Source organism: Haemaphysalis longicornis, unplaced genomic scaffold (genome assembly GCF_048455015.1).
Source record: "Haemaphysalis longicornis isolate Haplotype H1 unplaced genomic scaffold, Haemaphysalis longicornis Haplotype H1 scaffold_10, whole genome shotgun sequence".
Taxonomy (NCBI): Eukaryota; Metazoa; Arthropoda; class Arachnida; order Ixodida; family Ixodidae; genus Haemaphysalis; species Haemaphysalis longicornis.
The window spans coordinates 103,212,499-103,226,023 of record NW_027526204.1 but is presented as its reverse complement, the minus strand read 5'-3'; the positions used below and the strand labels follow the sequence as shown (position 1 = coordinate 103,226,023).

General features: G+C 46.4%; 1 protein-coding gene across 1 annotated transcript in view; it reads right to left on the bottom strand.

Annotated features, from left to right (window-relative positions):
- Nucleotides 1-5,175: 5,175 nt before the first annotated feature.
- LOC144158998 (histone-lysine N-methyltransferase SUV39H2-like) overlaps nucleotides 5,176-13,525 on the bottom strand; it is a 37,748-nt gene continuing 29,398 nt past the window's right edge. Inside the window, exons 9-11 of the mRNA XM_077690223.1 lie at nucleotides 12,522-12,692; nucleotides 11,664-11,799; nucleotides 5,176-7,585 (exon numbers count right to left, since the gene is read on the bottom strand). Of these exons, the coding sequence (XP_077546349.1) occupies nucleotides 7,506-7,585; nucleotides 11,664-11,799; nucleotides 12,522-12,692 (387 nt within the window). The 3' untranslated portion in view covers nucleotides 5,176-7,505. The remainder of the gene's footprint in view (nucleotides 7,586-11,663; nucleotides 11,800-12,521; nucleotides 12,693-13,525) is intronic.

Below are 13,525 nucleotides of genomic sequence, written 5' to 3'. Positions count from 1 at the left end.
TATCTGAAAAGAATCGTACTGAAACTGGCCGCTAGGACTCTCATTGCAGAGAGCTTCATTTACTTGGCATAGTTTGGCCGCAGTGAAGTTGTAAACCTTACAAAATTCTCGTGTGCTGTCAATATGTGACCACTTACGGAGGAGGTCTGGTTACCAAGGACGGCGGTAACTTTTTTATTCATACAATCCTGAAAGAAATATTACCATTAGCCCCTAAGACAACTATCATTATGCCGATTTTCATTTACTTTTTGTAATAATGTAGTTCACAGTAAAGTTGTAAAACGCTGCGAAATTTTGTGGGAGGGAGACTGGCAGCCCCACGTTTGACCTCTAGAATAAACATCTAAAACTTTCAAGTTTAATTCAGCTAATTAACTAGGAACTATGCCCAATTGCAAATTACAGACAAACGTGTTTGTTGTCGTGCACCCCTGGGACTGTGCCTAGCTCCGCTGATCATATACTCCTTCACGAATTAGATGGGCATTGAATTTTCGTAGCTGTCAGTGAAGCACGAGGACTACAGCGCAGATATCCTTATATTGAAGTAATGTACGTCAGTATTGGAGGCTGTTAACCGAAGTCGACAAGTTATTGCCGCAATTTTCTAAGCATTGCCTGTAGCCTTTCAGTTACTTTTCTTTACTGCATAATTGGCAGTTGTGATAATAGCCTACAAAGCACTTGGTCCAGCTCCTACATCGCATTGGGCGTGATACACTTTCACAGATTGAAACTTGTAGCAGTGTTTTATCTTTTAGCATATCTCGGAGCAACCAGAACATCCTTGAAACACAGACTCCCATATGGGACTAAGCCTATGTGAGAAGAGCTTTGTAATGACTGCATGGAAGTTTGTGTAAGTAACCTGTGCTCCAACAGGTTTTTTTGGATACTAATGGCATAACTCTGTTTCGAACTCTGTTTCGATATTGGCTTCTTCATCAGCTAAAGGCTTGCACTGAGCTAGCACAACCATGATTATACGAGTGCATTCTCCAGAAACAAGCAGCGTTGCTGAAACTTGCAAGCTGTGCAGCCCCCGTTATTTTTTTTCAAAGTGTCATATGCAACTGAGCAAGGTGCCAGAAGGGTCAGACATTGCAAATGCATCTTCAGCCTGCATCCCGGGATGGCTGTTGCACTGGCTGCATGTCACGTGAAGAGGGCAGGGATACGTGTTCTAAGTGCAGAGCACTTTAGGGGCTCCCTCTGTCGTAGCTTGCTCGCTGGACCCAAGTAGAGCCACACAATGTTCCGTCGTCGTGGCGTAATCCAGAGGCTTCAAAAGCGAAGTGCTTTATATAGTCATAAGCGTTCTAAACTCGTGAACCGCTGGCGCTTGTCATGCATCTCCCCGTTGTTTAGTGCAGAGAAACCTGCAGGTACATTTGAGGAAAAATATACGTAACTAACTGGCAGTCCCCGCGTTCTTTTAGGTAGGAATTTTGTTGGGTTGGTTTTTATGATAGTAAGCGAACAAAAGTGGCAGTGCAATGCCGGCATGTACAGGAGGAAAAGCAAGCACGAAAAGAACAGAACTCCCGCTGGTGCAGTTTCAGGCCGGGGGGCGCGCGAGCACTGCGAAGGCGGGAAATTTGAATTGCATTGGGTAGTAGCAGTGAGTGGATAATGGCGCTGCAGCCCATTACGGCGAATCACTGCTTTGCACTTCCGACAGCTTTCACGTTGAGTGGAACGGCTTTAATTTTTCACAGTAGAGCTGTTTAAGCTTGAGCTTGGTCCGGTGGCATTAGCAAAAAAATACCAAGAAAAAACTGCCTCCTGTAAAGGGTGCACCACCACAGATAGGGTATTATAACAGTGAAGCCAGCTTTCGCGCCTGCTCTGGAAAGGAGTAATGGTTCCGGGTCTCACGTTTGCGAATGCTGTTCTCTGCTTAAAATCAGACGTTCTATCAGGCCTGGAAGTAAACCAGAGAACGGTAGGACGTTTGGCCTTCGGCGCGCATGGAAAAACAACTAACGAAGCAGTTCAGGGAGATATGTGCTGGGCATCGTTTGAAGTTAGAGAAGCTCAGAGTAAAATGTGCTTTGAGATGAGGTTGAGGGCAATGGATCAACGAAGGTGGGCAGCTAAGGTTTTTAGGTACCTATACTTGAAAAGCGTGGACACACAGTGGTTAAGAAAGACGAAGGTTAACGATGAAATATGGAAAGAACAGTGGAGAATCGAAAACAGCCAAGGTAACCAAAAAAGAGGCAAGGCAGATTGAAACGAATAAATGGAGGGAAAAAAAATTCCCGCGCCTTCCCGCAAGGGGAACACAAGTAAATGCAGAGCATTGGGGCCTCAGTACTGATTGAAGGCAGTGTTGCTTCCATCGCTTCTTCCGTGATGCTGGAGTAGCAGACACGAGTAAACGTGGGCACGAGCGTCAACCAAGGAAGGAAGGAGCAATGCAGTGACTGAAACACGAGCGACCGCTAGCCGCTATATTTGCAGCGCGCGCAGTAGAGGGAGAGCAGTACGGGGGGGAGAGCGCGCATGCGCAAGCAGCGCGCGCCCTTCCACTTCCCACCGCGCTGCTATCACGCACCTGTTACGCCGAGACCGCGACGGAGCGAACGGGCTGACTACGACGCATGCGCGCGCCAGCTGCTGTTGAGAGACAGGAGGGAAGGAGAGGCTCATTTGGGGAGAAAACGGGTGTAACCCGATTCTCCCGAAACATGTTCGGGGTGTAAAATTTGGCTAAAATCAGGTTGTGCCCGAAAATGACCAACCCTCAGTGTAGCCATGTTGATTGCCACAATGAGTGTTGCCATGGTAAATGGTGAAGGTATACTGCCTGTTGCTGCTTACGATGATGGCAGACCCAGCATCTTGCGGAAGATTAAATGCAGGGTGCATGATGGCTGGGGCCTCCTTAAAATCCCGGTATAAAGTATGCCTCGGTGTTTTTGCAAACTGCGAGGGACTCTGGTTGGTGGAGACTGAGCTCAGCAATGCAAAGACGTCCTCACAGTAAGGATCCCATGTCTGTTTATTTCAAGCTTCGCTGTGGCATGCCTCAGGGTTCAGTCCTGGCACCTCTGCTCTTCAATGTGGCCATGATACTACTAGCCTGGCATCTCAGCGCTCTTCCACACATCTAAACTGTCATACAGAAGACTCTCGATAAACGAAACTTCAAGGGTACGACAAACATTCCACAGAGATGCGTTAGGCAGGTCTTGAAATGAACAAAACTGTTTTGTGAGGCAGAGATGATGTGTGCTCTTTCTGCCAACAGAGACAAAAACAGTGCACCAGAGGTTGCACACATTTTACAGCGAGGTTATATTATGTTTGTGAGGTTATAATAAGATGTACAAAGTCGCTTGGGGGCAAGAACCACCTTCGGCCAAAAATTACGACCCCTTACACCGTGGTGGTAGTTTCATTCGTAGCATCGTTAGCGGCCGAAAAGGGTTCAACCAGCCGTAGCAAGATAAACCATCAAACGTCAACTGTGACCTTTGAAAAACAGAAACGAAGCATTCAGACCACACGCTTACACAGGAGAGTTTGTTTTTTTTGTTTTTCTTTCACCATCAGTAAATGCGATACTATTTATACAAAGGTGGATGGGTTCACATTCACTCGCTCCTGGTATTTTACAGAGCGCACATGTAAGGAATTGCTTCACCGCAAACTGCAATCCAAATATCACCACAATTGTCACGTGATCGACAGAACGCATGGTCGCAACTGTCTGCACTTAGCGCCACTGCCACGTGGCCCGCTCCTAACAGCATAGCTAATCGTGAAGCTTTGCCGATATCATTGAAGTGTGTCGCCAAGATGTAGAATACAATAAAGTGACGACGATAAATTTTGTAAAAATTTGGTTACCTGTTCAAAACTAGAGGAGAGGTACATGATGTAACGAGTTTTTGTGCCTGGAAACGAGGCAACATTTAACAAACGTATTCCGCCGCAGAGCATTCAGAAAATAAAACCACAGGGTATGGTTCGAAGCAACACCACTTTTTTTTTATGCTAGGAAATGTGTCAAACAAGGCAGTCAGTTTAAGTCTCTTTCCCTGACACACCACAGTCAGTTTTCATGGATATCATTCGTTACACATTTTAACCACTCATTACGTTCTAAGCAGTAACTATACAAGCACTCACGCAAAGAGCTTATTGAAACAACAGGACACGAGCACGCTTCATTATGGAAGGTGTTCAGGCACTCAATTTACGAGAACATTCAGGTCAAACGAACACAGCACGTTTCTTCTGGAGAAATGGAAACGTTAAAGAAAACCACTTGTTATTTCTTTCAAGGCACACAATAGGGCTTACTTTAAAGCTTTTGAGGTATGGTACGTCAATACATTTATTTTGGTCACACTGCAACTATGAAGAGCAAGCGGCAACAACGCAGAAACTCTCTATCATTTTGCAACAAAGCCATTCTACAAAATGCAGTGCAGAGTCAAAAAAAAAAAAAAAAGTACAAGGAGTCTTTCAAGGGTCCACGAACAGCAACAAGTTCCGATTACAGACTCTCATTTGCGGATAATAGCAAAGTGCATTTCACTAAGCCTTTTTGAGATTAACAAAGAAACCAATTGAATACACTTCCTAAACCTAGGAAAGCTATAAAAAAAAACCCTTTTCAATTCTGCATGGTTTATTTCCGCATTACATTTTCAAACAACGGCGTAGCAAAAAAAAAAAAAAAAAAAAAAAAAAAAAGGAATGCCAATTTTAACATGTCTAGTTTTCGTTTGATGTCTTGCATTAAGATACGTCAAGCGCTACAAAGATGATAACTGGTCTGTAAATTTATGTCGGAAATGACAAAGCACTAAAGATCGCAAACATGGCAAAGATACGGGGCGGGCATCTGTCAAGATGATTGCCTGAGCAGTTTTTGTGATGATGGTCACAGAACACACATACACATATAAAAGAAACGACTCAAATCTCACACGCAACTTTAACAATGTCCTTTTACTTATTCCTGCTTGTGGAGGCAAAGTAATGCTCTCAACACAGTCAAGCCCGCAAATCTCACCGCCACAGAAACTTCGCCAAAAGGCGAATGAGAACGATTAAACTTCAACAATGCAAAAAAAAAAAAAAAAAAAAAAAGAGAGCAAGAAACGAAAGGCCCAAATGTTGATGACACAACGCATCACCTTGTCTTCTTGTATCGTGGTTAATCACCTCACGACATAACTCGTGCCACGCGCCACCATGTTTTCCTCTCACCTGTACGTGGGTTTGAATGACTCGCACTTAACAATCATGAATGCCACAACAAGCTTACAAGTACAGCAGCGGACAAGAACAGTAAAAGATATGTAAAATTATGTACAGCCCTCCCTGCTATGCTCATAAAATTTGACATCCCCGCTACGTCGCGAAGCAGTAACTGTAGGCTCGTGACAAGCTCGGAACCTTGGAACGCCCGTACTCTTTTTTTTTTTTCCTTCTCGTTAATTTTGTTGCGTAATGACCTAAAAACGTAGTGGAGTGATACATTGTACAGACTGGCTCGTAACGTTAAGCCTTTCTTTTCAACAACTTAACGCGTGACTATACACAATGCAGCTAAACTTGACGCGATCCCTACTGGCAGTATGTGTCGCACTGGGTCAACGCACACTAAAAAGAGGACGTTCACTCAAGTGTACCTGAATGCACCCAAACTTTGAAGTTACAACTGGCTGGCGAAACAAGCCACCCATGCTAATAGAACTGCGCATCAGGTTCTCACAAAGTATGACAAACCTCCATGTAAAAGGGGCATAAAATGAACATTTCACGGCAGTTACAAGATGTTTCATTCGTGCTGTTGCAGTATGAAAGGTTTAGGTTCGAAGGAGAGAAATTTTAAAAACGTGTGACAAGTTTCGACGCCAGCCAGTTTGCTCAAGTGTTCTGGCTACCGTTAAGCAAATGTTCCCCTTGAACAGCTGGCTTGCAAAAAGGTGAAGATGGGATGACGCCCACAAAATGTTGGGCAGGAATAAAATAGAGTGTTTTGACTAAGTACACTTTGATCACGCTAATGTGCCCTTGAAAATAACGTTTAAAAAATTTAGAATATAGGAAACCTAAGCAACTATCAGCCAGCCAAATTCGAATTGCATTTCTGGCGCCCGTCGAGCTTTCTGGGCCAAGCAACTCTTGGACAAGCCCCGGTCACAAAAACAGAAGAGAGCGAATTTACAACAAAGACCTCGCTGTTTACACCAAGAATTTGCTGTAAATGTGCGAGAGCTTGTGTAGTTGCTTTTTGTACGACTCAAAATTCCTTTTGTCACCCAAGCACCTCAAAGCTGACTGATAGTAGTCATCACGGGCCTAAATTACAAAAAAGCCAAACTGACTGAACTGTGAAAACGGAACGCAGCTGTCACAGGATTGGCCTCGGAGAGGGTGCGGCAAGGACGAGGGCTGTGAAACAAGATTTACTTTTGCTCAACAGAGTGAAGGCGTTTTGATGCTGTGGTGCACATTAATTTGTACTAGCCTTCCTGAGATGGCATGGAGTACCAGAATCTGTTTCTCTTCCTTTCTGCTGCTACCGATTGCAACCACCTCCTCCATGCATTGTTTGCACAAAAAGTTTTTCAAAAAAAAAAAAATCGCAGAATTCTAACTCGACCGTGGTCAATGCGCAACTCATCTACATGGCTAGAAAAATCGTCAATATTGAAGGAATGAGATGAGCGCATTTTCAGAATAACAGTTGTCAGCTAAACAGACACTCAACCCCCTCTTTCCGTGCGCGATTTCTACCTTTTAGAATCGCGCATTAACGCATTATTCTGCCAAGCAATTCACCACGTGTACTCCTTTCATCAGAATACACTCACCCACACGATTCAAACCTATGGATCAGACATAACACTCAGCCAACAGACGCTTAAAAACTTGGTTAGCACATTTCACTCAATTAGAACGCTACAATCTTTAAACTTTTTTTTTTCGTTTTTCTGATTGAGGATAGTACGCTGTTACAACACTGCAGACGTTTCTGATTCTTTTTTTTTTTTTTTTCAAAGTTTGTTAGAAGAAGACCGCAACGCAGCAGGCCATCTTGAAAAGTGAAAGAAAAAAAAAAAAAAATGTCCGGAATGTTGCACAATGATGGCAGCCTGCAGATAAAAATTCTCTGCAAACTTTCGGCAAACCTTCGCAAGACGAGAGTGGTGTATCGCGTGCTTTCGGTGCCCCGACGAAACCGCGCCTGAAAGGAAAATGTAAGACAGCGGCTTTCGCAGCGGCAGTGGGCGTTGACAGCGGCACCGAAAACGGTGGCAAGTCCGGCGTTTGGAACGCGTGCGCACGCACAAACGTCCTGCGGTTGCTTGAGCATGGGTCGGGGCGAACTCGCCACCGGGTAAACGGCTCCCGCGGGAATCACGCACAACGTCCGTCCCGCGAACGGCACCGAGGCGCTTTTTTTTTTCCTCCTCCTCGAGTGGCGCCCTCCTCTCTCCTTCTGGGGTTCCTAGGGTGGCCAACCGCCCTCGTCAATCCAGGAATCCCCGGCAGTTTTGGGAGCCACACAGGCAGGCGACGCGCCTCTTCTTGGGAGGCTGCGTCTCGGAGGCTGCGACGAGGCAATGGCGCAAGAAGTTGAGGTCACGTACGGGTGATCATTGTAGATCAGATTGTAGGGTTTAAACTAACCTGATCATACTCCTGTGGGACTCATGAAATCATGACCCACGCGCTTCAGAAGCACCATGTACCAGTATGAAAAGTTTTACAAAGCCATAGAAATGTTCCTGACGGCCTAGCTTGCTTCTTTTCGAAATCACTTCCCTATTGAAATTAAAAAAAAAAAAAAACATTTTCGTTTACCTAGCTCTCTCTAGATGGCGCTAGCTGTCTAGCAAGCGAGAGTTTTGTCTTTATTTCAGTTCAGAAGGAACATAATTGTAAAAAAAAAAAAGAAACTAGGCCGTTGTGAGCATTTATGTGTACAGTAATCCCTCGTTACAACGAAATCGCTTTAACCAAAATATCGCTTTATTCGAAATTTTTTCTGGTCCCAACCCAAACGCATGCATTTTAGGCCGCATTACTCAAAGCGAACGAAGAGCTGGACCTGCTTAGAGCAAAGTGGCGAGCGGAGGCATCGCCGAGCGGTGAAGACCCAGCAGTGAGTCAGCTGGTCAACATGGCGTGTTAATAGGCTGGTGTTTCCCCAGCGATGTTCTCGAGCCGGTCATGGTCGATTCGCGCCATCCGACTTCAGAAAACCGGCCCAAATGCGTAGTTGGGTGACTAAATTTTGTTCTTAGAAATTGGTCAATGGCATGGACGCGACACTGCACAAACACTTATACTTGAAGCGTAGAATTAGCAGTGTCGTTGACAGCGAGGCGCCGAAAAACTTTTGTTTTGCAAACTTCACGGCTGCACACCTCGGGGAAAAAAATTACCCAGCGATCATGCCCCCAGTGCAAAACCGGTCAATTTTCATGATTGCGCTGTGTGCCCACAATGAGCATTAAATCATTTTTTGAGCTCAACAAAAACAACTTTGGACTCGAGGCGCAGAATTTTCGACGCTTTCCAGCGCGAAAACTCGCGTAGCGTTCCGTGACGCCCGCACCCCCCCCCTAAAGTGGCCACTGCCTTTTCCTCCTCACTCGCTCTGCAGTCCGTGAAGCGTTCGGACACCAGTCCCTGCTTCATCAAATTGGAGAAGGGGTTGCTCATGCCCTCTAAGAACATGAAACAGCCAAAGCTCGCTGTCTTTTTTGCACCCGAATAAAGTTTTGCTTCACTGAATACATTGCGTTTTGATTGCTCGTAGTTGTGGCGCAATTAAAGTTTGACTACTTTAGCTTTTCTCGGGTGGTCGCTTATATCGAAATACCGCTTATAACGAAATTTTTCGCCGTCCCGCTGACTTCGTTATAACGAGGAATTACTGTATTTGTGAACTTTTCGTATTGGTGCCCGATGGTTCTTAAGCTCGTGGGTGATGAAGTAAATCCCGCGGGAATGTTGACAGGTGAGTCCCCTTTAACACAGCTTAGCGAAGCTACAACTTCGCTGTGAGGCGCGCCAAAGTGGAGGACTCCGCATTAATTTTGATCACATGTGGATATCTAACGTGCGTTCAAATCCCAGCACCCGGGAACTTTCGCTTTTCGCCTCCACCAGAAAACCTGCTGCCGCGGCTAGGATCAAGCCTACATCCTTGAGCTCAGCAGCACAACGCCTTAAACACTGAGCCACCTTGGCGGGTGGGAGACCGCTATAATGAACTCGGAAAACGCCATTTCAGGGAGGAGTGGATAGACAACTAAGGAGCAGTGCAGGAGCAGTGGTGTTCGATGCCATTCTATACTAACGCAGGAAGCGCGACCATGCCCCTAGCACGGACTCTTAAATCTAGCACTTACCAAGACTACACTGCGTGCCATTCCCCTCTTTTTTTTGGTCATGACAGAAGGTATGCCCACCCATACCAACACCGTTAGTAAAAATAACGCTGAAACACCTGAATCGGGATGTGATAACAATGCGTTCCACCCAATGGTGGTATGTGTGCCACCTGCCAGCCTTACCACAGGACTGAGCTGCTGACTTGCACCGTCTGTCCAGTTTGCGGTGTTACGATTCAGCGCGCCGCTACGCTGTGCGCACGTGATACAAGTTCGGTGCAGTGCACGGTGATGTATTTGTGTGTTGTGGCAGAGCCCGCCCTCCTCAAACAAGTTATGACAAGCCAGAGCGTGTCTGCCAAGCGGATTCTCGCCCGCAGAAGTTGCAAAATCAGGAACGAACTGGTTCTAGCAGCATCGTGTTAAGGCTTCACTCTGCGAACAAACCCCACTTGCTGGGAACCCTTCTTTCCCCTTCTCTCAAAGTCAACGTGCGCCGGGTATCACGAGATTGGGGAAGGGTGTCCTTGTGCGTTTGTACTTTGTTTGGGCCTTGTGCAAAACACTGGAAGGCAGTGGAGCCGTTGATGCTTCTGTGAATAAATTCCATCCTTTCAGTGCGAGATCGCTTCAGGCTTCCATAAGGAGTGACACTCTGCCTGAGTCATGCTGTAAGCCCGCAAGAGTGCTGTTCTTGTATCGCCAATGTTCATCTCTCGCCATGCAGCAAGGCAGTTAAGTTTTGCCCTCGGCTCTTTGTCTTTAACTCCGAGGCAGCTCTCCTCATCGCTCGTTCACCACGCTACCACTACATGATGGAGGCGATGGACCTTGATACGGGGACACCTTCACCAATTTAACAACGGCCTACCTTGTTGTGCCAGCTATTTTAAATGGCTGTGCTTCTAACTGCATGGTGATTTCTTCTGTAATGCCGATTAAGCTGTGGCTGGCTTTAATAATCGCGTTTTATTTTTTCCAACTTTTTTCTACGTGCAGCTTTTTTTGACAAGTGGACAGAAATCACTCTGTGCAAATTAACTTTGTTGCAACCCGTCACCGATGTGCTAGCATTCTTGTCGAGCTGAAGACGCAATATGTGGAGAAATGTTTGCTTTCGGCAGGAACGCATATCCCATTACAAGGTTTCCATTTGACACTGTGCCGATCTAAAACTAATGGATCACTTGAGCTGCCGCAACTATTCCTGCCGAATGGTTTAATACTTTCAGATTTTACAATAACAAGTCCAGATACCACGAACAGTCTTGCTCATTTCAGATTAAAAGTACCAAGCTTTTGCTATTTTCGACCGCAGTGACGAGTACTTTGCCCACTACATTTTGCAAAGCAAGCTGTTACTTAAGGGGCCATGGAGATAAAATACAACTTTGTTCAATTTGAAAGAACTAGCCTCTGGTAACTCATTGAGCTACATTCTAGCTGTGAAAAAATCTTTTAACTAAAGAAAAACGCAAGAAATATTTAAGAACTTTCGAAATTCGTGCCGCGATGACGTGATGTGGGCAGAAGTGACCCAATATGGCCCAACACTAAAAACACAGCTATCAGTACGTTAGCTGCACGTTGGCATTCAAGTTACACGACCAAACGGAATCAAAGACCCCACCACAATTGCACAGTCATTTCCTGGCAGTGAACTTGTATTTTCCATTCATGGCCCCTTTTATATAAAGGGCAAAAAGTTATCTCCTGGTATAAGGGCACTTTACAGGGTAATTAACAGAAAACTTCATTAAGTAATAAGGGCACTTTACAGAGCAAGAGTACTTTACAAAAGCTCAAATTGAAGTTTTAAGAGCCCAGGCCACACCTGGGCTATCAGGCACACAGCAAAGGATGGCCACGGATAATTCAGACTAGCGCCACTAAATAAGCTACGCTTAAGAGTACCGCCACTTCGTGCACCCGGAAGCGTCAACGGGCAGTGTGTGACCGGCCGCTCTAGCGTCCGCGCAGCAGAGAAGAGAAGAGAAAAGAAGAGGAGAGGAGAGGAGAGGAGAGGAGAGGAGAGGAGAAGAGAGAGAGAGAGAGAGAGAGAGAGAGAGAGGGGGGGCGCCCAGAAACAAAATGGCTGCACCCATATGTAAATAAATATCACGTGGCGCCGACCAACCAATCAACACCCTGGCAGCACATGACAATGAGAGAAAAGAGTGCCGATACTCTACAAGCCTTTATTTAGTGACGCTAATCCAGACCACTCCCTGACTGAGATCTCTCCAGCTCAAGCACCACAGACATGAAGAGAGGGGGGGCACTGACCGGAGGTGGACATCTTGTAGTCCACGGTGAGCTCCTCGTGGATGTAGATGTCTCGGTTGGCAAAGAAGGCCAGCCGGGGCATCCGCACGTCCAGGTTGTTGATCCAGATCATGCACACTGCCATGTTGGGCTCACACTGCAAAGGGGGCAACAGAACCGCCCGGGTGGTGACCCCCGCTGCATTGCTTAGCATCAAAGCCAACACCCACTCTGCCCAAGAGGGAAAAAAAAGAGAAATAAAAGACGTAAAGACAGCCACACAAAAGTGATCTCAGCCTCAGCTTCAGTGATTATTGGATGAAACTACCAATTGAGTGAATGCTATTTGGTTATCTGTCAACTAATTGATCGCTTGAACATGCTCGCTGTTTGTGATTGGGTGGTGACACTATTTAATTGGCAGTTTTACCAAGGCTGGGCCAATCAATCAGTCTCACTAACTCGATGGGTATGCACTATCATATGCAGGCACGAATGTACCCACGGACCCATCTATAATGAGGTTCTGCAAAGCGCCATACGTCACTAACACAGCAACTTCATACCTTAGAGCTGATGCTCTGAACTTAATAACAACAACAACAAAAAAAAAGGTCCTGAGCAGTTATACGAAACAACTGCCATAGCAAGGCTTGCCGAAACAGGAGTTGTTTCACAGCCTCTGCTGGCCCCCCAGTCATGCCGTCACTGTCAGCTGTTCAATTTTCTTGAACCAGAGGGACGCATCGTAAAACCGCTTCGAAATCCCGAGCTTCTCGCAATGAGGCAGTCACAACTACGCCTGCATGCTTAAAACTTGGCCCACCCTTAGGTGCTACCGAAAGGGCCGCTACAAAGGCTTCCATCCCAACTACGCACCGAGTGGTTGACGAAGTGGGCGACGTTGCCGAAGGTGCCCGCGTCGACGGTGTACAGGGTGCTCTGCTCCAGGGACTCCTCGGTGAGGTGGTAGTCGAGGTCGAACAGGTACGTCATGCCCTGCGCGTCGTACTGCTTGCCCCGCTTCTCCGCCTCCTCGTCCGTGATCACCTGTCAGCCGACCCCGACGACAGGCAGAGGGAAAAGCAGCTTTTCAACGTCGGTGCAACGCATCACGACGACAAGAAATGCGCCAATTCACGAATGAAACGTTCAACGGAACTGCTGTATATAAATCTGCGAGGAAAATTTGATTGATTGTAGGGTTTAACGCGCCAACGCAACGCAGGCGATGAGGCGCGCCGTAGTAGAGGGCTACGGATTAATGTGGACCACCTAGGGATCTTTAACATGCACTGAAATCTCGCACACATGGGCGTTTTTGCTTTTCGCCTGCATCAGTAAAGCGGCCGGCGCGGCCGGGAATCGAACCCGCGACCTCGTGCTCAGCAGCGCAACACCTTAGCCACTGAGCCACTGTGGCGGGTTGGGAAGGAAAGTTTGGCATCCACCTCAATGTAGCTGTACGGCTACAAAGGAAAGCTATGCAGCTTTCTCAGAAACTTCGCAGTTCAAGAAAAATTCGTCCTGGTCCAGGATTCAAACCCGCGACCACCGCTTAACCAGAGCAGTTGCTCTACCAACGGAGCTAACCTGGGGGCTAGCTGTTTGTAGCGTGAGAGCGCATTGATCAACAACACGAAGTGATGGACAGGTGTTAATAGGCCAGATTTAGGGGGAATCTCCAAGGTGGAGTAAACATGTATGCAATTGTATAAATCGGTATGCAACTGCAGACACATCCGAACGGGTTTTGACCCCGACAAAGCCCAAATACAAACTGAAACAAATCAATGAAAAACAGACTAAGAAAAGAAATGAGCTTGTTTGATGAGAGAAAAAGCCAACATGTACCACAGTGACTACGACGGAACGTTAGGTAA